We start from the raw sequence: 22424 nt of genomic DNA, 5'->3' as shown, positions 1-22424 counted from the left end.
TGCAAGGAGCAGTCCCGGCAGCATCCGCTTCTCTCTTTGTCTTCTCCACCAAGCATCTCCCGGCAGAACAAACCCGGGAGGAGGCGGCGCCTTCAGGGAGAAGAGGCAGCGGGGGTGCCCAGCCGCTAGGGAGGCGGGTGCTGGGGCAGGGACCCGAGCAAATAAAATACCCCTGGGGCGTTGCTCCTCCGAGAGTGCCGGGAATCACCAGCTGGGGAGCACAGGGAGCCGGGGCGGGACCGGGCGGGGCCCGGGCCCCCCGCCTCCCCCGGCACCTCCCCCGGCCCAGAGACCGGTACCCGCCCGGTCCGGAGCGCAGCGCGGCAGCATCGCGGCCGGAGCGCGGCCATGGGCTCCCGGCTGAGCCGGCAGAGCAGCCTGGAGGAGGAAAGCACCGAGGATCCCTGCACCGGCAGGCTGGAGGGCGGCCGGGGAGAGTTCCACCTCTCCTCCCTGCTCCTCCACCCGCAGAAGCTGCCGGGGGTGCTGCGGAAAGCCTCGCCGGCGCCCTACGTGCGGCGGGTGGGGTGGCTGCGGGAGATCCAGGCCACCATCCGGGAGCACAAGCGGGAGCACGCCGTGCACATCCTCAGGCTGCTTAGGAAGGTAAATGCTGCGGGTGAGCCGGGTCCCGGGACCGCCACCTCCGGGGCAGTGCGGGCAGGATCGGAGCGGCGGCCAGGGCAGGCAACAAAGGGCTGTGCGCGGCGCGGGCGGTGCCGGCCGGGCCGGGGTCTGCAGTCCCCCCCGCCGGCGGTGTGGGGCTGGGAGCCACAGATTACAAGCCGCCCACCCCGGCGGTATGGGTCTGCAGCCCCCCTTGGCGGTGCGGTGCGGGCTCTTTGTGCTGCCTTTCGCCGCTCTGTGCCCCCAGTGGTGCGGGAGCTGCCTCGCTCGGTCCCCGCCGCGGCAGGAAGTAGCGGCTGCGGAACGCGACACACGCCCTGGTTCCCTGCCACCTCCCCGTCTCCCCACCCGGGCGAGGGGCGCCTGGCCCGACTCCCTGGGGGCAGGGAGAGAGGGGCTGGGAGGGAGCTGAAAGGAGGGCTGTGCTGCACGTAGGAAAAGGGGTGCCCAAGCCTCAGCTGTCCCCATCCACACCTCTCCATGCCAGCCCCTAGGTGTGCTCACAATCGATGCCCCCCAGAGAAAAACCACTGCCATCCCACTGCCGCCACATGCCATTATGCCCACCCAGCCAGGCTGGCCAAGATCTGTCTTTGGGAGAACCCAAAATGGTTTTGGAGAGGACCTCTGGGACAGTCTAGGCTGAGCAGAGAGGTAAAGGGGTCAGTGTATCAGTGGGAGCTTGTTTCTGTCTGCCGCCATTCAGGAACAGAAAAGCTAGCGTGCAGACAGCGTGGTGCCAAACTGATGCTGAGGACAGAGCCCTGCTGCTGGAACAGAGCCATCTCCTCCATCACTCAGTGCTACCATCACTTTCCAGGCAAACTCAGCTCCCCCAAACTGCCGGCAACTCTGCAATCAGTAGCACAGAAGACAAATCCTCCCTCTGATTTGGACATAAAACACCATCAGTTCTTAGCTTATCATGTTGCTTCATTATCTAATGACCTACTTCATCTTGGGAACATACTGAGTTTCTCACCATAGTGGCAAGTAACCTTTGGGTGTGAGTATGTTAGAGCAAGGACTGGCTTGCTGGGATGCTTGTACAGCCATACTACCAGCTGCAGGGAGCTGCATTAACAGCCCTGTCTCTGCTCTGAATGCCCTGGGGTTTACAGCACATCCAATGATGGTGGTCAATGCCCTGGGCTACCAGCAAGTTGCACGCTCATGAGTAAGAATTTACAGGACCAAAAATTACATCTCTACTTTTCCTGTCCACTGCCTTAGTGTTTACATGAGGTTCATTACCAGCACCACAAACTTTTCTTGCCATGCATGTAGACGAGGTAAACCCTCAGCAGAAAGCCTGTTTGTGTGCACCAGTATGGCAGACAAGGGTTGAATAAGATTTCAAAGACAGTTTTGGAAAGGCACTATTACAAGAAGCTTGTGAAGAAAAAGAGGCAACCACTCACTTCATTAACATGGCGATGCAACATGAACAGACTTTTGTAGGGTATGCCAGAGGCAAGAACTGCGGAATACAATTTTCTATAGTGCTCAGCACCTCTCCTTGAGACTGAAGTGCTGAAATCCCCCACAGACCTTGGAGGTCTCCAGAAGGTCCATCTGTGAACAGCCACGGTTTGAATGCTAAGTTACGGGGCCGTCTGGAATGGAGGGTCATTTCTAAGCCCTCCTTTCAATACAGCCTGCCAGCTCCTTTCAGGATCTAAGCATTTGGCTTCCCCATATCTGTGCTGAGAATTTTCATGTCCTGAACACTCACATTTTGTCCACTGCCTTTCCAGTTCCCCTTGTTACTCCTGGTCCCCATGTCTGCCTGTCTAGGCCAAAACAGTGACCCTCTGTTCATGACAGAGCAGTGGGACGTGTGGGACATCCTGTAGTCACAACACTGCCTTCCTCCACCAAGAGGCGAACCCATCCAACACCACCCCAAAACCTCTGGTTCATTGTGTGTTCAGAGATTTCAGAGACAGAGGGCTACACCACTAGCGCGTACCACACCCTTCAACAACAAAACACAACTGTCAGCAAGTCTGGGGTCATGTAATCAGAACCAGTCCTCCTCACGTGTCCAGTATCAGCTCCAAAGAGTACTATGATCAGCCTTTTTTCCTCATTTACAAATTTCCCTCACTCAACTAAATTCAGCCCTTAGCTTGGTCCCCAGCATGTCCTTCCTTTCACAGACTGGCTTACCTTGGCAGTAACGCACGCTCAGGAGTCACAGATTAATGCGTCCCAGGTGAGGGTCTGTTTGTTACCTGTAAAAAGAGAGATACTTTGTTCATTCTAGTGGACAGCAAGGATATTTAACACCATACCTCAGCACTGTGCCTTGGAATAGGATGCAAACATCCCAGAGAAGGCAGAGCAATGGTGGGACCGGAATTGCAGCCTCCCCAAATGAGCAGACACGCTCAGCCAGACCAGAGGACATGGCCTCCCGGTGTGTGCCTCCTGCAAGGCAGCCGGCTGCTCCCAGCAGACACAGACCTTGTCCAGCCCTGCAGATGTATCCCGCAGCATGTAATTGTATCTGCCGGTGTTTTTTAACCTGTGGTCTGCAGACTGCAAACGGCTGTGGACTGCTCCTAGGATATGTAATAAAGTAGAGCAAACAAGTCAGCCAGAAGCAGATCCACCAAGAGAGATGCAAGATCTCAGCATTTTGGAAGACTGCACAGAAAACAACTGCAAAGCACAGGTGTACACTTGCTTTGTACAGGAACACTTGGACAGCTCCATTGCACATCATCGTAGTCTCAGAAATACCCACCTGCAAAAGACAGACCAGCTTTCCTGCTGGTCTAAGCGGGCATCAGCTGAAGCCAGGGGAGACATTAGGCTTACACCAGCAAAAAGTCTGGTACAATCTGATTTTCCTCTGCTGAGACAATGGCCAAGTGTCATTTTTAAGATAACAGCACTAAGCCAACTGAACTGGCAAGACTTACAATATTCTGCTGTCTGCGGTCACCCTTTAGGTGTACAAAATTTTCCAAGAAATGAGAGAGAGAGAGAAAGGGAGAGAAACAAGTAAGATGAACCAGAACATGCCCCTGGGCTAAGAATTTATGGACTATCAACGTGAAGTGAATGTTTACAGCTATATTATTTATAAAACCCTTGTAGGCAGGATTTATAATGGGAATACAGATTCATCTTAATGGTATAGCTCCAATTGGGGGAGTTTAATTACTGCTTTGACATACACTGCTGCATGCCCAGCCATGCCATCCTCTTCAGCAGCTTTCTTCATCTCTATTACGCTTGGCGTAGGAGGCTCCATTTCCCTGAAGCCTTACGGTTAAGGGAGACATTGGCATGATGCCTTGGTACGTTCCTGGCCCACATCCAGCTGTGGCTGTCTGTCCTTCAGGACTGATCCAGTGCTTAAATTCCTTGGTTGCTTATGGGTATCATCTGTGTACACACAGTGATGGGGCTGTGAAGCATTTGATTTATTCTCCCTTTCTCCACCAGATCAGTAGCCAGGGTCTCTTTGGTATTGTGCTCACTGCTCGATCCAAGCATATCTAGAGCAGGAGAGAGTGGATACAGCACTGTCTTTGATTACTACTTAGGGTTAAGATCCCACACCTCTGCCAGCTATGGCTCCATCCCTGCTGGTGATGTATGTGTGTGCACACCCAGCTTTTTTCTCTTTTTTTTTTTTCTTCCTCCTCTCTGAGAGCATCTTTCACTGGGAGGTGCCTGAAGCACGCATTCAGTGGAGCAGCATGAACATATGGGGCACCCATTTGCTTATTCATTTCTCCTGGCAGCAGTACACAGAATAGGCAGAGGACTTCTTTCCTTCCTCAGCTGAGCCCTCCTTGTCAACTGAATTAAACCCAGCACTATGCCTATTGCTATTAGGGAGCTCTTTTGTTCTACATGTCTATTCCTGGGGTATTTTTTCTGCCCTCAGAGTATTTTCATGTGACTATGTGATCTCTCTTTCCCAGATGCTTTTTTTTTTTCCTCCACAGCTCTGTGGTACCTCCTGATTGCAATAACTGTGTCATATAGTAGATCTTAGCTTTCCTCTTAGCAAGAAACAGCTTAGTTCTTTGCAGTATCACCCATCTGGACCCTGGGGAGGCTTTTTGTTCCCAAGGATGCCGAGGTTTCTTCCAGCATGTGCAAAGGTGCCCTATATCTGGTCCACACAGGTAAGTTGCATGGACCACAGATGTTCCCCTAGCTTACACTGTGGAAGATGGGAAGAGGCCTGACTCTCCATGACTGTTGTGTGGAGCTACCTATAAATTTACTGTTGCACCCAAAAGACAATACTGCCAGTGCCTAGTGCTTACTGAGAAATTCAAAGCACAGCTAAACTCATACTAATGGGCAGGACTTTAGTCAGCCAGCCACCACCAGGGTGTATGGCAGCATCTAAGTACCCAAGAAAGGTTTGATTCTTCCAGAAAAGCTGAGATTGGAGAAGCAGGTTTAGAGCCAGCCTTCCTGCTCAGCTCCTTCAGCAGATTCGCACATAGAAGCTGACAAAACTGTAAGTTTCTCTGGAGCTAATTCTCTCTGGGCTCCAGCCAGCCTGGAAATATCACTCTCACCTTCCTGTGGTAGGTGGAAACAAGGCAGTCAAGTCTTTAAGACTGACTAGCTCAACTTAACACTGCATCTTATTCAGCTCTCTGGCTGTTCACATCCCCCATCACAGCAATGCTGGGTCAGACAGAGCTGCTTCACCTTTGCTGGATAGTTTCCTGTATTGAGCAACCAGCTGACACCTCATGGGATTTACTTTCTGGTTTCAAAACACCTAATGGTTATAGCTCCAAGGGAGCCTGTGTGTCTGACTGACTGTTTTTCTTGTAGGACCTGGGACTGGAAGGAACATTCCTCAATGAAGTGCTCTACAAAAATGCGACTTTCCTCAACTTGGTGGATCCCATCTCCCATGACTTGCTGATGAGCCTCGCTAGAGATCTGCAGTGTCCCAAAAAGGTGAACCCTTCCCTCAGTTCAATGGACATTTTGCGACATAGCACTGATGCAATTGGGTGACTGGTATCAGGTAGTGCTCTGCAATCCTTCAGAACCAGCCAGTGTACGCCCTTGGAGCGGTAGCGCATAGAATATTGTGCATATTTCTGTAGAAACCAGTTAAAACTACCTCAGAACATGAATGCACCTGAAGGAGGGGGTGGTTAAGTGCACAGAAATAAGGAATTTACTTTTCGCACCAATAGTAAGCCTGGTGACCAAGTACTGGCCAGATCAAAATATACAGGGTGGATGGTGATGCCATACTCACTGGTATGTGCCAGAGGTTCAAAGCAGCTAGCTTATGAGGCTACAAAGGGGAACAGAGATCTCTGCACCTCTGTCCAGGCTGGTGCCTCTGCAGGAAGAGGACAGGAACCTCTCTCTTCCTGGGCCCTCTGCCATATGTAACTACCCTAACCCAGCATTACACCTCCCCTGTAATCTCCCAGATCTCCAAGTAAAGAATGGCGCTCTGGGAATGTATTGCAACTCAGGGTTCAAGAAGCAAATATGTTACATGCACAGTATCCCTGCACTGCTCCAGCACTTTCCTTCAGAGAACAAGGAGAGCAAAGACAAAGAAAGGCAAGGCTGGGTGTGGACAAACTTCACAGATACCACAGTCCCACTGCAACACCAGCATCTACTTCTGTTACCCTTTGCCACCACAAACTCTTGGATTTGCAATACATCAATTTGTTCATCAGGCTTAGCAAGTGTCATGTTTGCTTTCTAAGGAGAGCAATAGAGTGAATTTTTTTATTCAAAGAGAGATATTAGGTACACACAGCTCAGAGCAAACAGTGGCGCCCTAGGGAATACACCGAATGCCTGATGTAGATTAGTGGCATTTCTAACCTTGTTCTGCCATCTCCTGAGGCTCTCTGATAACAATTAACCAGACAGGCCTCAATAGCCAAACTACATTTAGCCAAAGTTTAATCATCATCATGGGGCTGCAATGCAGCCTGAATAATCTTTTCAAGTGTAATTTTTGTGGAAATTTTCTAAGTATCTAAAAAGGAAGGGGGTGAATTGCAGCAGTAGTACCTCTTAACCATTCTTCACTTGACCTCATCTCCAGCTGTTCTACCAGACCATCTCCAACCTCATGCTGTGCAGGGGAAGCACCATGAGGGAACATTACCCTACTCCAGTACCAGGTGCCTAGCAGATAACACACTACAAGTTTTATATACCTGCATATACTACCCCCTTCTCTGTTTTCATGTCTTGTAGATCCACATGCTTATCTGCACTGACACACGTAGCACTATATAGATAAGATTTTCCCCATTCCTAAGGAAGATGTTGAGCACCTGAGCTGCCTCTCAAAGCTAAAAGGAGTTTAATTAAGGGGTTGGAGAGACACAGCACCCTACATCACCAGCACCCCTCCCAGCACAAACATCAGCAGGCTACGTCCCCTCTCCGACCCTGGCTAGGCATCTGGTGGGTGTTAACTGCATTACAGGCAAGCAGGCTGAGTGCAATTCCCAGTCTGTCAGTGGAAATTAAATCAGTGAGGACATGGGAAGAAACAGGAGGGTAATTCTCAGTTGTGAGCCAACAAACACTTGCAGAGCATTGTGCCAGCTGTGTGCTTCTGTTCTGAAGCCTGGTGTGCATGTGCACCCACTTGGAAAGGTTTGGTCTTGTAGGTGACAGCAGGGTGGCAGTTGCAGCCTTGCCAGCACAGTACTAGTCTAGAACAAGGCACTTAACCCAAGGGCAAGGGCCAGTCTGTGTGGGGTTCCTAGGGGAGCTGGAACAGGGAGCAGGGAGTGTTTGGCTGAGCGCTGAGGTGGGATCTCACTCCACTTGGCATAGCAGAACAGCCACATGCTGGCAGCGCATCCCTGGGGAGTTCAGCTGATTCAGTGACTGCTTAGGAAAGTCACAGTGCAGCTGTTGGCCCACTGTACAGCACTTTAACTGCTTGCAATAAAGAATAAATTAGCATATTCCCTGACAGCTTTACTATGTGTTTACCTATCAAACCCCTAAATGCACATGTTGCACCGCAGCTGGAGGGCTGAGGAATGGGAATGCAGGTGTCTGTCAGCATTTGGAAAATATGATAGAGGGGACAGAAATCCCAGCCTTCAGCAGCTTCCATTTACATTTCTGCTTCACCAGAGGAAGAGAGATGCTGTTCAAAGTCATGGCGATAGAGAACGCATGCAAAAATAAACCCAGGAAAGTAGCAGCCATCTTGGTGCCATCTTTTCCTGATGAGTTACTGCAGGGGATGGAGGGAACTGCTGGCATTGGGAAGCTCCCAAACTCAAACCTCCAGGAGCAGGATGGACTGCAAAGAAGTGGTTCCCTGTCCTGGCATCTCCCAGCTGGAGCACGGGAAGGAACAGAGTCAGGGTGCTGCTGCAGGAGGAGCAGGGATGTCCCAGGGAACATCTCTTCCAGCAAGAAGCACATGGGGCAAGGGTGCTGAATGCTGAACTTTCCACGTTAGGGGAACAGATGAGTTCAAAGACAACACGCAGTTAGAGTTTGGGAAACATGGCAACAAGGTAATTGACAGAAATTTAGTGTAGCCCTGTAACACAATGAGTTGACGGCTTGTCTGCCCAGCTGGGGATGGGTGCTGCTGAGGATACAGCTGAGGAGCTGAGACACCCATGCTGTCCCCGCACTGGGCTTTCTTGAAAGCAGAGGTCTTTTGAAGGAAAGGGCATAGGAGGTCCCTGCACAGAGCCCTTCTCACATGGTCAGCTACCCCTGTCAGTGACTCCACCACTTCCCTGGGAAGCCTGTTCCAATGCTTGACAACTCTTTCAGTGAAGAAATTTTTCCTAATATCCAAGGCACATTGGCCACAGACAGCTACTGGATGGCAGGACCCACTGCCACGGCTCTAGAAAATATCCCCCTTTTCTGAGCTCCACTTGCTCCTTGGTAGGGTGTGAAATTGTAACCCCACTCCCCCTTGCTTCCTGTTCTGCTGTGGTGCACACAGAGGCTAAGCTGTCCCTTTGCTTTCAGGAATATGACCCCTGGAAATCCTCGGACAGGATCTGCAGGCAGCTGATTTACCACCTAACCCCCCACTCGAAATGGCACCGGCACGGCATGCCCCGGAGGAAGTCCCAAGCGTGGTAAGCAGCCTGTTGGGGACAGCATGGGTAGGCACAAAGGGGGATCTGCCAGGAGAAACTGCTGCAGCCAAGCACCATCCCAGTCTGCCACTACTGCCCTTTTCAGAGAAAGGCAGGGCTGAAAACCTGCATGGCAGCCTCTGCTCAGTCTCTTAGAAAACCTCAGCCAAATGGCACAGGACCAATGCCAATGCCACTCTCCCCAATCTGGTTTGCTATTTATTCCTTTTTATGTAGTCTTACAGTTCCTCAACCTCTCCCAAGTGCATTGAAATCAATCCCACTGATTGTATAGCCTAGACAACCCTCCCGGCAGGGCTTGCAGGGTGTTTGGCCCTAGGAGCACAGCCAAAGCTAGCAGCCTTGTAGATACATGCACCCATAGAATCATAAAATCATTTAGGTTGGAAAAGACCTTTAAGATCATCAAGTCCAACTGTTAACCTAGCACTGCCAAGTCCAACCAGTAAACTGTGCCCCTAAGCACCACATCTACATGTCTTTTAAATACCTCCAGGGATGGCGACTCCACTGCTTCCCTGGGAAGCCTGTTCCAATGCTTGACAACTCTTTCAGTGAAGAAATTTTCCCTAATATCCAATCTAAAGCTCCCCTGGCATAACTTCAGGCCATTTCCTCTTGTCCTATCACTTGTTACTTGGGAGAAGAGACCAACACCCACCTCGCTACAGCTTCCTTTCAGGTAGTTGTAGAGAGTGATAAGGTCTCCCTTGAGCCTCCTTTTCTCCAGACTAAGACCTTCCCTCCACTCTCCATATGCCAAGCTGAGCTGGCTCCCAGCTCTGCATCTGACTTTGTCCTTTTTTTATCCCAGTAAAATTTCCCTGCCTGTGGGGAAGGTCTCCCATTAGAAGGCACTACCACAAGCTGATCACTCCATTCAGTAGGAACCACTTTGGCATGGCTGGCAGAGAAATGACCATCCTTGCTTACCTCCCACTTCTCTGCCAGGACCAGACAAGGGACCCAAGATGATGCAGAGCCTCACACACAGGGAACCTGACTCAAGGCACATTGGCCACAGACAGCTACCGGATGTATATATACTTCAAATATATTCAGACACCCACACCTGTTCTCTCCTTGACACTTGCTGGCTTCTCCAACCAGATAAAGAGCAATCCTTACTTCTTTTAAATCTGCCCCTTCTCATTTTCGAGCAAAGCCTGTTCCTGTGACACAGATCACCAGTGCTGAAGAAAAGACATGGTAAAAAGAAACGCAAAATTGGCAGCACCCTGAGAATGGCCTTGGGCTTTTCTGAGACTTTCAGAGTCTTTGATGCATGTGCCAGCAACTTAAAATCCCCCAGGGGATTTGACATTTCCATCGTACCTTTCATTCTCACTCAGAGGCAGATCCCCAGTGCATCTTAAGGAATAAAATCTCTAATACCATGATTTCCAGGACATCTGTCTCTCATACCTGAGCCCCACTTTGCCACCAAATTTGAGTGCTGAGAGTGTCAATGCTCTCGTTCCCAGCGCCCCACAGGGCAAGGCTGTTTGTGCCAGTTTGCAGGTGGGAACCACAGCATAGAACAAGACCAAGGGACCAGAGCTGAGCGAGTCCTTTTCCAGACCCACTCAGTTAGATGACGTTTTCCCCTATGGGATCCTGAAGAGCTCTAGAGATGTAGGATGTAGAGAGAAGGACTGACTTCATCACTGTACCCTCCTGAGATAGTGAGGCTTAAAGATAAGAAGTGCTGGAAACAGGGAGAGCTCTCTAGAGGGTGCCTGTCTCCATTCCTTTCCAAGCTCCCTTTTGCTGAAACCCAGCCTCATTTTGGTTTCCAAGTGAAAAATCCATCCCTGCAGCTAGTAACTCAACTCTCTGCCTTCATACTCCTGTTTACAGGCAGAATAAATGTCTTCTCCAGTTGGACTACAGGCTGGAGAGCCAAACTAGAGGTGTTCCCTCTCATTGCACAGCCCAGCAAGAGCAGAGGACTGCCTGATGCAAACTCATCACTTACTAACAACACAGAGAGGAGGTCTGCGGCCAGAAGAGGTCTGGGCCCCATGAGCCCAAATCCCACACAGAGGGGTCAGGCCCAAAGTATTGGCCAAGTACGGAGCACCTGTGAGCACAAGCAGGGAGAGAGCAACAAGGCAACATGCAATGGAGGGAAATATAGGTCTAAAATGGATGGCCCTGCCTGGCAGCCAGGCCCAGCTGCAATGTATTACATAAAGCACAAAATAATTTTGATTAAATATTAAACAGCAGAGCTTCCTTTTAAGACTGGGGAGGAACTGGTTTGTAGTTTGCAGCAAAAGGCGCCTGCAGAGTTGGCATCCTGCAAGACCGTGGATGTTGTCAGTAGCAGGAAGGCAAGAAATAGCTGCTTCATTTGGAGATATGAGTGCCTAATTTTGTCCAGCCAGGCTGTTTTTACCTGATCTGAATCCTCCACTTCCCTCTGTCTGCAAGTGGGAGTATTTTACCATAATCTCTGTCTCTGAACCGATGCCCTTGGTTTGTACCCTTCCTGCCATCAAGATCCTGTAAAAAGCACAGGTGTAGCAGCAATACTTTGAAGGCATTTCTAAAATCTAGTGGGGATTTGGGATAGCAGGGAGGAATCGGTGTGTAGAGACCACGTTCAGGAACTGGAGTCTTTTCTCACTTTTGTGGTGTCCTGGGCTTTGGATTCTGGCTTTCACACAGCTGATGCAGGACTCCCTTGTTCTCTTCAGAAATGTGATTTCTGCTTTCTGGCAGCATGTTTGATGGGTCCAGGAGATAATTAACAAGCCCAGGTATACAGAAAACTTAGAGCATCTGCCAGGTTTTAATTATGTTTGGGCTGTTACGGAGATGTGGTACAGGAGATGGAAAGGACCTGCAATACTGGAGCCTGATCACGCATCAGGTGTTCCTCCCCACCACCAAACAGCAAACCAGCAGGTCAGAAACAAACTAACTGTAGTTACATCCCCATCTACTCTCAGTGGGACCCAAAACATCCAGCAAGTACAAACCTGAGCCACTCATGAACTGATAAAGCAGAAAGAGTAAGACACATTTCTTCAAACATTCCTGTTTCAATAACACAAGCCAGAAACAGAGTCCATACAGAAACACGGAAGGAGAAAGCTTATCGCAGCACAGTGGACTCATTGCAACAGCAGCTGAAGCAAGTAGGAGAGATCCAGCCCAGGCTGTGTCTGATTTCTCTGCTTGATTAAACTGTCAAAGGTGATGCTGAGCAGCAGTTTGCCCTCTGCATCCATGCCTGTGGGTTCTTGACAGCAGCTGTTGGCCTTGTACAACGAAGGGTTAGTAGTGACCCAGCTGTGCAGTCTCCCAGTTTCAGTCACTATTTCAGCTGCCCAGGTGACACTCAGACAAGTTTGCCCCACTGAAAGCAAGGGGCTCAATTTTCTTTTCCAGCAAAATCCTGTCTCAAGTCTGCAGCTTCCAGCCAACGGACTGCACCCCACTTGCAGCTGCCCCTGCTTGGGTTGGCTGCCTAACCAAACAGGGAAGGTGAGCTCTTAGAGGATTTACACTCTGGGGGGTTTAAAATTAAAAACTCAAAAGCTGGAGGATAAGCTTTCCAGAGCAGGGACTAACATGACTTTACTGCACAATTTTGAGTCCCTTATATCCTAATGGGAATTCAGTTTTAGCACCATTTTACAGTTGTACAGATCTCTCACACTTAATGAGCGGAATACATCCTAGAGTGTTGTATAACTCCAGCTTCACTTTCTTATTAAATTGACATTTATAGCATAAAGAGTAATGGATTAAGAAATACTCCTCTACACAGAGAAAGCCTTTTTAGGCTATCAGCACTGCTTCTGTAGAATTTTGAGAGGTGCTGAATTTTTTTATATTATTAATTCTTGTTTTCAGAAGTTTTGAGGATTCCTACAATGCTGAGTTAAGGAAAACTGTATGTACTAGTGCAAGTGCCATCATATGGCTCCAGAACAGGGCTGGACCCAGAGGGTATATTACTTTCTGAGGGCAAGACACACTGGACTGCAATTCAGAGCAGAGAGGGAGAAGGGTATCAGGTAAAGACAGCCTTTGTCAGGAGAGCTGGATCGCAGACTAGTACTGCAATCCAGAAGCTGTGGATTACAACTGAGCTGTCTTGGCAAAGCAATGTTGAGAACCGTATGTATTTTCCATTTGCATTATCACCAGAGCTGGCTACTTCAGTGTAACTACTTCCTTTCTTGACTGCAGAGGATCAAACCTGAATCCACAAAACACGCAGGCAATAAACACAGAATGATTTTTACAATCAGGGTGTTCCTGGCACAGAAAAAAACCCCACATTTTTCACACAGAGTCTGGTTCTGGAAGAGCAAAGGCAGTTGTGTGTATGGAGTTAACTCCCAAACTACATGCACCTGGGCTTTCATTTTCACAAGTCTCACCACACTTCTACGTTGCACATCTGAGTGAATTTTATCTTGGCTAATCCAAAGCTGGGTGGAGAATCCCTTCTGGGCTCATTGCTCCGTTTCTCAGTTATTGATGTACATTGCTCAGACACTGCGGCATTAGATGCACTTTTAAAATGCAATGAAAGCACTTTGTCTAGAAGACTGTAAGGAAACAGCTCTAAAGGGCTTTTGATCATCTTTGGTTTTTTTCTTGAAAACATCACTCAGGGCTGCGGATGACAGCTCTGGCAGATTAGATCTTAGCCTTCACATGGCATGAGGTGAATATTAACTACAACTTCATGTCACCCTTATGCAACAGGGTAAATAGGCACCATCATTCCTGCTTTAGAGATAGGAAGCCAAGTTAGAGAATACCAGTCAGTTAACTAAAGCCACATGGTAACAGTCATGTGGGAGTACAGGAACTGCCACACACAATGTTTTCAAGAAGCTGCTGTTCACAGAGACGTCAGCTGGACAAACATGAGCTGGTGAATAAATTGTGGAGAGAGGCACAAACTGTCCTGTCCCCTCCCCTCATCTTAGTACAGGGGGACCTAAACACTACCAATGACCAGGGTTCCCAGCAGCATCAAGAGGCAGGTACATCTGCAAAAGCTGTAGGTGGTAGAAAGGGTCATCCAGCAGCTTGACACTGCTCTGTTACAGATCAGAAGTCCAAGACTGGCAAGCAGGAGAAGCAGGACACTTTGATAGAGAGACTGACAATGAATGAAATAATAGAGGCTGGGTGGCAGAGAGTAGCTAAAAGGAATCAGCAGAGACCTTGTGCTTTCATGACTCTTACACTCTTGAAGGTCTGACAAGGACATAGGCTGATACCTGATGTTTACAATGGGGAGGTAGCAGCATTTCCTGCTTTGCTAGGATAGACCTAAATATCGAGAGGAAATAACCAGAGGTCTTGGACAGATCAAGTGGCAGCAGGAGGAAGGCCAAAGGTTCACGGCTCTCTTGAACACACCTTCAAGGACAGAGTGAAGATGACAGCAGAGCCAGGAGGAAGAGAAGCATGCTCAGCTGCATCAATGCCTACAGATATCCATGTCCCACCCCAGATACAGAGGGAGAGTGGTAGGAGAAGGGCTACCTTTGCACTCCCTTCTCTCCACAGTGAGGGATCTCCCCACAGTTGATCAAAAGAGCTTGGGCATAAGGAAGGAGATGTGACTAAGGGACTTCCCATGGAAGTGGCCTATGTGTGCACTGCTTTCATCTTCACAGAGGTGCTGGGCCCAGCCTTAGAACAGCTCAGGTTGGGTTAGTCTAGCTCAGTGCTTTTGAGACTTCTCCTTCCTTTTTCTTGTCTCACTAGAGGCAGCTGAAGCCAGACCTGCACGGCAGCAACCTGTGCCACAGGGAAGCAAAGCAAGCAGATTATGCTAAGCAGGCAATTAAAAAGCCCAGAGTCCATCCCCTAAATCACTGCTCAAAGCAGAGAAGCCATCCAGACATGCCTGTCACTAGCTTCTATGCAAGGAAGAGCAACCAAGAGATACCCAGCTCATGGCTAATTAGCCACTGCTAGTAGTGCTTCTTAATGAAGGAGGGGGATGTGCAGTGATGGGAGTCCCTGACATCAGGAAAATTTTACATCTGGAGGCAAATTAAGTGTAAAAATAAGAGTGGGAGAAAGCTGGTAATTCCCCAGAGAGATGGGCAAGGATGTCTCTCCATAGCATAGACACAAGGAAACTCATGAGGCTGGGACTCCAGGAACCTGAACATTCTTGGGCTGAAGAAGCTCCTCCAAACCTCACAAAGCTAAGAAGTGGTCAGGTACTGCTGTGGCTGCTACAAGTCCCACCAGAGCAAAAATCAGGATCCATTACACCCCTTCCATGCAGCCACCAAAGAATTTAGCTGATGAGCAAGAAATTGAAGGGATTCAGTTCCAATAAAAAAAATGTGCTGAGCCCACAGCTTCATGGACTCAAAGAAGCACCTGGAAGAGGGCCTAAGGGTTATACCCCTTGGGACAGGTCCTGGAGACAAACAACTAGCAATTAATTTCAGGTCTCCTAATTGTTTCATGTCAAGACAGCTCTGAATTTGCTTACACTAGCTGAGTTCCCAGGAGGAAGGAACAGTGACTGAGCCCTATGTGGGGAGATGATTTTTATCCCAGAAAAAAGCCAAGGGAATCACAAGATGGTTTCATCCCTTTCCCAGTCCACATTTCTGATTGAGAGAGAGCTTTGTTCTGACACCTACAGGTCCCTCTGAGCCCTGTGCTGTCTGGACAGATCTCACATGGCCAGGCTCATGTGGACTGCTGGCTAATGCCTGCTGAAGAGTAGAGTTGGCACCTAGGAAAGGATAATTGGCAGCGAGGGTAGAAGGAAGCCTGCCTGCATGTCAGTGGGAGAAAGGCCAGACCCCAAGGAGGGAGCTGGGAATGATGCAAGGAAAAACTTGTTTCACATGAGAGAAACAAGGAGATGTACCTAGAAGAGCTCTCATCCCTCAGCAGGGCTGGGCAAGGGTTACAAGCAGGGCACTGATCCCTTATAAACAGGAGGGCAGGCAGGCACTGTTCCTCACTGGATGCTGCATCTAGCTCCAGGCAGGCAGTAGGGGACAGGCTGCTGATTGCCCTTAAACTTCTTGCTCAAAGTTTCACAGAATTTCTCACTTGAAGCCATTTCTCCAGCATCTGAGGGAGCAGGGCTTTGTTTCCTCTCTAAGCTACAGATAATGCAAACGCAGTCTGCTTCCCTGCATCCAGGGTCCAGATCCTTGTTAGATGCAAATCCCTGCAATTATAAATCTGCACACAGCACCAGTTGCAGTAGCATTAGGTTAATCCAGCCTCCAGTGCTTTGCAGTCCTCTGCCCGTAAGTCCCATGGGCATCAAGAGCCATGTCGCTAAGTAGCTGTTTTGTCTCACACAAAGAAAAAAAAAAAAAAAAAAGGCTTTTGCAGCTGAAGCAATCTTTAAGCCTACTTTACTTGCAGAAATTAGGGGATAATAGATGACCCATTTCCCTGGAAATAAACCTGGCATTTTCTCAGCTGCTGTGCAAGTGTCTGAGAGCTTGGGGTCATGTGTATCATGCCCAGTTCCCCCCCACCCCAAGGGAAATGGAGCCTAGCAGAGTTCAAAAAAAATACCAAGTTTCAGATAATTGAGAGTAAAGCATCTACTGACATCTCCCTGCCCCTTTTCTGACAGCAGATACGTTTACCTCTAAAGCAATAGAGGAGAAGGAGTGGGTAGCTATCCTGTGCCCTGCCCCAGCTGCCTCTTGGGGCTGGATAGGAACACCAAGGAGGCAAGGAGGGTAGCTGCCAGGGTTGAAAGCATGCATGGGGCGTCAGGTCTCATGCTTCAGCACTTACCAGAGAGCTGAGGGCCTGGCTGCAGCATTAGGGACTATGTCCACCAGGGCGAGGCTTCTACAGACACATCCCTACAAGAGGCATTTTTATAGGCAGGAGAACAACTTAAACACAGGAGGAGCCCACAGTGCTGAGACAGGAGGCCCAGAGTCACCCTGGCAGGTACAGCAATGAGGGCAAAAGGAAACAGCAAAAACACAGGAAAGGAAAGAAAAACAAGCCAGCAGAGGGAGGGAGAGCTCTGGCACAGGACAGGAGGCAGGAAGGTTTAAGCACATTCAGCCAGGAGCAGTCCAGTCTGGAAAATCAATTATGGGAGATAATTTGTCTGCTTGATTAAAGCATCCTTGGGGTATTGGCTTGTTGCTGAGGAGAGCAGCAGAAGGTACCTGCTCTGGTCAGAGCATGATTCATGACTTATTACTGCAGACCCTGCCTAGCAGTCAACAGGAGGAGAGGCTTAATGGGCAGAGACACACAAGCATGTTGCTTTTGCCTTTCTGTCATTTCCCCCCTCTTATCACTGTTTGCACTCAGAGCCAAGTCACTCAAAAGGGGACCCCAAGAGCCATTCAAACTTGCTCCCTGTTAAGAAAGCTGCTGTTGCAGATACAGTAGGAAAAACGGCACCTGAATGCTGAGGCCCGGCAGAGGGATTGGTGCTGGCTCAGACGTGCCCTCCAGTGGTCCCCACTCCAGCCTGGTTCCCATCCCAAACTGGGAGCTTTAAGGCTTGTTCCTTGTAGCTTTACAATAGGAAGGTCAGAGGAGCCTTTGCACAGACTCAGATAAGGCTTGGGGCCGGGGAGGGAGTTGTCCCTGTGGTTATGTCTCCTTTCTGCCCGCCCCCGCCCCAGGATCTGCCATGAGTTGGCAGCACTGGGGAAGAGAATTTCCAGGAACCACAGGCTGCATTTGCACCAAATAGGCAGTGAAGTACTTACAGGCTTGCTTCTGTGCTTATCCTGTATTCCCTCACACCCCCAACAAAGTCTTACTCTAAACCAATACAGGCCAGAGAAGGCTTCTGTCTCTTCTCTTGTATCAGCCCCTACTGGATTTAGGGGACTGTCTCCCCTGTGCAGTCAGGTTTACACTCAAGATTAATTTCTCCCTGCTTAATCTGACTGATATGAATGCACTCCTCTACTGTGTATTTGATGCTTTATTTTGCTGGAACAACAAGTACTCCACATCAAATACCCAGTAAGCATCTAGCACAGCTAAAGGGATAACGTGTCAGGGGAGACCTGAGACTCTTCCACCTTTGAGGCCAGTCCCTGATAGATTTTATACAAGTTGAAACCTCTTATGTGGTAGATTATGCTACACCACTGCCAATGGTTGGTGACAAACTATAAAAAAAAAGCACACTTTTTTTTTCCCCCCAAGAGAGTTGAAGAAATACAGCTCCCTGGCAGCCTGGGTTGATAACAAGCATCCTTGGGAATACCAGGAAAAGGGAGGCTAGCCCAGTGCCATCCAGACTGCAGCATGCATGGTTCACAATTTCTACTGCTATCGCAGCAGCTAAGAGAACTGCACCGCTGCCACAAGCAATGTGGTTGATTAATTCTTCACAATCCTGTCTCTGAGGCCCTGATATTGGAGAGATATCAAATACCATATTCAAGTGAAGGCCCTTTGGAGGCCTCACTTGTACGCTTTCAGACCAATTATAATTCACCAATACATCGGTCTCTCCTGTTTGACAGTACAGACCAGCACTGCTCCCCTTGCCTCTCCCGTGATCCTCTGAGGAGTAGTCTGGGTCATGTAAAGTGTAAACATTTAGTAAGTAATACATAAGGCTCTTCTAAACCTTTAGGTCTGACTATAAGTTATTTCATACTGTTATTACCTCTCTACCATGAGAGCTCGTTAGCTCAAATACATGCTTGCAGATACAGCCTCAGCCTTGCACAGTGAATTCTCACAGGAAGCACAAAGACACATAGGAGTAACCTGAACAAAGCACTGCTAAACCCAGAGGAGGAATTTGTGGGCTTTAGAATTGACAGGGCAGGCTGCAAGGTCTTTCCACCCCACACTCCTACAAGGAAACACAGCTACAGGTTTCCCCGTGTTGAATGTGTCCATGAAGGAGCTGTTGCCTGCACTGACGCGCATTTATTCACTTGCATTATCACATGCTCATAAAGGATTATTAAGGAATGAAATTTCCAGGATGCCATGAACTCCATATATAAAGCAAAGCTATAGACGCACCATCACATCTTCACAACTGTAGAAGGGCCTAGCAACACTATGGGTCATAGGGACAGTCTCACCTGCCACGGGAGCTCCTGCGGTGCTGCAGCCTCCTCCAAGGAAATTGCATGTCCCCATGTACCCATTGCTCTCAGGGACTGGCTGTGCCACAGGTGTGCAGGACACTACAGAGAGCCAGATAGGAAGAGTGGGGACCTTCAGATTGGTGGTTAATTCTTAACCCACCCTGCTCCTCCCAAGCTCAACAAGGCACTTACAGACCCACCAAGCACACGATTAATGACAGTAGTGGGGGTCCTACTAGAGCTCCCATATCCTTAAAGCTAGGTGTGTCTGGAAGGACAGCAAGACTACTATCATTTACATGAAGGAATTAGGTTATCATATGTTACAGCAGCACACATTTCTACTCAATCTTGCAACATAGCCCCACCAGCTCCTATAGCCCCAGAGCTCCCATTTCTCACAGTACTCTCACAAACCCACAGTCCACCATAAAACTCCACATCCCACTCCCTTTACATACTCAGCAGCCCCATAGCACAGCTTTGCCTGCTTCACAGCTTGCCTACCTCCTCCTCACTCCACTTGCCAGGCAGACAGCAAAAGAAATGGCTGAAACCATCTCTCTAGATTTGATTTAGCACCCTTATGCCCTTCCTGCCTCCTCACAGCTGCAGCAGATCCCAGATGATCTGCTGACCACAGAGACCCAAATAGGCAGCCACTGGTGCTGCTTACTGACTAAGTGCTGCTTGGGAAGGCTTTTAAAGGGACATGCAGTAAATCCACTCTTGGAGTGCAGTTTGCGTATAGATAATTTTCCTGATAAAATAGCCATTTCTCAGCCTTTTAACACTGCTGTCCTCTGCAGCATAGTCTGTTTGTAACAGACCTTGGCATTCATCTGGAGAGGTGGCACACAAGCAGCCCACACACAGTGCAAACCAGTGCACTTGGAAAGTTTGCTCGCCTTGGTTATTTTTGCTTTCCATGCATGAGCATCTGTACGTGCACATTCAGACAAACCCTTTGAAATGTGCTGGTGGAAGACACTTTAGCATCCTATGTTTAGGCAGTTCTGGCAAAGTTTATGTGTGAGTACTGAGAACATACAGGAAAGCCCCAGGACACAGTCTGCCCAGAGGCATGGTGCAAACCTTGTGCTTGTTTCCCAAACGAGCTCCATTAACCCTTTGCTTAACATTCCAGCCCATGTTCTTAGTGAGTTCTCCCCTGTCCCAAGTGATCTGTCACTTGGGTGAGAGTAGTCTCCTTAATATCTCTCTCTCTACCCGTTTCCATCATTAGCCTGAAGACCAGCCTGCAGAAGAAGGTGAGCCAGGACTCCATGGATTTGTCAGGGATCCCTCTGACCATGCGGGATGTCCACCGCATGGCCTACTACCTGCAGAACAATGGGGACCACCTCACCTCTGTAGACCTGAGCTTCACTGAGCTGAATGATGACATGGTGCGCCTGCTGCTGCCCTTCCTCTGGGCACTACCCAAGCTCACTCACCTTTCCCTTAATGGCAACCGGCTGACGCGGGCGACCATGAAGGAGCTGACTGACACCATGAAGGACATGAACAAGTTCCCTTGCCTGGCCTGGGTTGACCTCGGCAACAATGTGGACGTCTCCTCCATGCCACAGCCATTGCTTGTGGGCCTGCGCAAGCGCCTCAGCCAGCAGACCACACTGCCTACCATCTATGAGGCGCTCGACTGCGACTCAGAGATCTCCAGCGGGCACGAGGGCAGCCAGCCAGAGGACGAAGCAGCAGGAAGCACCCCACCACGTGCTTTCTCTCAGCAGGGCTGTGAGAGGTGACTGGACAACAGGCCAGCACTGGCACACTGAAGTGGCCCCAAGAAGAAGTCTTGAGTACAAACATCAAGCAGAGGGCCAGCTTTACCGGCTTCCTTTGGCTCTTTTCTCTCGCCTTCCCTGACATCTCCCCCCCGGAACCTGCTGTGAGACAAAAGCCTGCCATCCCCCCACAACATGCTCCGCTCCCTCCCCTCGCTGCCAAACCCATCACCCATGTTCCGGAGAGGAACCAGTGACTTACAGTGAACCTGGTCCCCAGGCAGGGTCTCACTGGAAGACGGGAAAAGACCTGTCGGAGTCAAGAATATCCTCCAGCAGCCATTGGGTTGTGGGAAAGGGATGGGGGGGAACCTAAAACAGAAACAGGCTTGTAGTTAACTTCCTTTCTTCCTTTTCCTATGCACCTTGGAAACCTTGGGACCTGCAGCCTTGAGTGTGAAAGGAGGTACCCCAAGAGCCTAGCTGCTGTGGAGCTTAGTTGAAGGGCTCAGAGGCCAGAGCTGGAGCCCGGCAGTGTGTCTCCCTCTTGTGTCTGGCTCCTTTTGTTTTGTTTTTTTTCCTATTGTGTGTTTTGTATTAACGTCTGAACAAAGGGACTTGGTCAGAGACCATTGGATTGCATAGGCTGGGGCGGACTGATGGCTTGGAACTGCAGCATCAGGATATTTGCTGTGTGACCGGGGTGAGAGGGAGGGGAAGGAGGTATGTGTTGGTGGGAGCATGGGGGATGGGATGAGTTGGGATGGGATGGGAGGAGGGGGGAGGAGAGGGAGGGGGAACAGTCTTGCGGAAACTTCAATCCTGCTTTTGTACTAAAATTACAAGTTCCAAGTAAAATTGAGGAAAAGCAGACAGCTAAGCATATAACTGTGGCGCTAGAGGAGCAAGCAGTGACTGTGCCAGAGGTGGGCACTTCCCAAAATAAAGCGCAAACCTTTGGCCCCTCATGGCACATTGCATACCTTGTAATACAGACATGACATGAGCAGCTGCATTGCCATTTCCAATGCTGTCCAAAACCCAAACCATTGATGCAATATTTCTAATGTTTTCCACATGCTCATGCTCTATGTAAACATAATAAACAGTTCTCTTGGACATGAGCGTGAAGCACTACAAAGTCTGAGTATCCGGGTTGTTCACAAATCAAGCCAGCAAGACAGACACTGCAAGAATCTAGACCAGTAGTTCTCATGCAGTGCCTCAGCAGTGTGGGAGAAGATCAGCAGGTACCATTCACATTGGTGAGAGTAGGTAATTTCTCTAAGGAAAGTGAAACATAGATGTTAATTTGTGGTAGGCTGCTGCCCTTTGTGTTGCAAGGTACTGATACAAATAAACTGATGAGACTTTAGCTGGTAAGTCAAGTCCTTTCAATATCTATCCCCACAGGAATTCAGAGAGCAGGTATGTTTTTTGAAAGAGTTAAAGAAATCAGACATGTTAAAAAACCCATATAAATTCTGCCCCTCCTAAATTAACAATGGTGACTGCCTTCCTCTGCTGATTGTCTCTGGGAGTCTCAACACATATAAGCAACTCTCACATACTAAGCTACACAGATCCACATGAAATAGATACACCTTTCATGTTCCTTGCTGATTTTACAAGACATTGCAAGAAGGAAATCGGTGATACTTATCAAGTGATTTATCCCCTTTGGACCAGGAGTGTCAGGGCACTGGAAGGTATTGGTGTCTCTGACCAACTGCCAAAAGCCCCAAATAAAATCCAGTCCCCTGAGGAAGAAAGCTGGGTTTAGAGGCACTGTGCTCAGTATTACAACTTGACACTGCAAATGCTGAACCCAGTCCTGCTCACACTCC

The 22424-nt window shown here is 49.2% G+C and overlaps 2 protein-coding genes across 2 annotated transcripts in view; one reads left to right on the top strand and one right to left on the bottom strand.

Annotated features, from left to right (window-relative positions):
• Positions 1-2847, bottom strand: part of GGT1 (gamma-glutamyltransferase 1) — a 43214-nt gene extending 40367 nt beyond the window's left edge. The window contains exon 1 of the mRNA XM_054844688.1: positions 2800-2847. The gene's annotated coding sequence lies outside the window, so the exon portion shown is untranslated. The remainder of the gene's footprint in view (positions 1-2799) is intronic.
• Positions 126-21952, top strand: LRRC75B (leucine rich repeat containing 75B). Its single transcript, XM_054844692.1, has 4 exons — positions 126-606; positions 5449-5577; positions 8623-8735; positions 20076-21952. Exons 1-4 carry the CDS (start codon positions 349-351, stop codon positions 20596-20598), a joined length of 1023 nt encoding a protein of 340 aa, XP_054700667.1. The 5' UTR covers positions 126-348; the 3' UTR covers positions 20599-21952.
• Positions 21953-22424: the final 472 nt, after the last annotated feature.

This window comes from Grus americana, chromosome 16 (genome assembly GCF_028858705.1).
Source record: "Grus americana isolate bGruAme1 chromosome 16, bGruAme1.mat, whole genome shotgun sequence".
NCBI classification, from domain to species: domain Eukaryota; kingdom Metazoa; phylum Chordata; class Aves; order Gruiformes; family Gruidae; genus Grus; species Grus americana.
Note: the sequence above shows the minus strand (reverse complement) of the source record. Positions and strands in the feature narration are given on the sequence as shown.

Bases quoted from the DNA above. Each gene is read 5' to 3' on its own strand.
- LRRC75B (XM_054844692.1), top strand. From the start codon at position 349: ATGGGCTCCCGGCTGAGCCGGCAGAGCAGCCTGGAGGAGGAAAGCACC. The intron at 5,578-8,622 runs GTGAACCCTTCC...CTTTGCTTTCAG, and splicing joins ATCTGCAGTGTCCCAAAAAG to GAATATGACCCCTGGAAATC. The intron at 8,736-20,075 runs GTAAGCAGCCTG...TTCCATCATTAG, and splicing joins CGGAGGAAGTCCCAAGCGTG to CCTGAAGACCAGCCTGCAGA.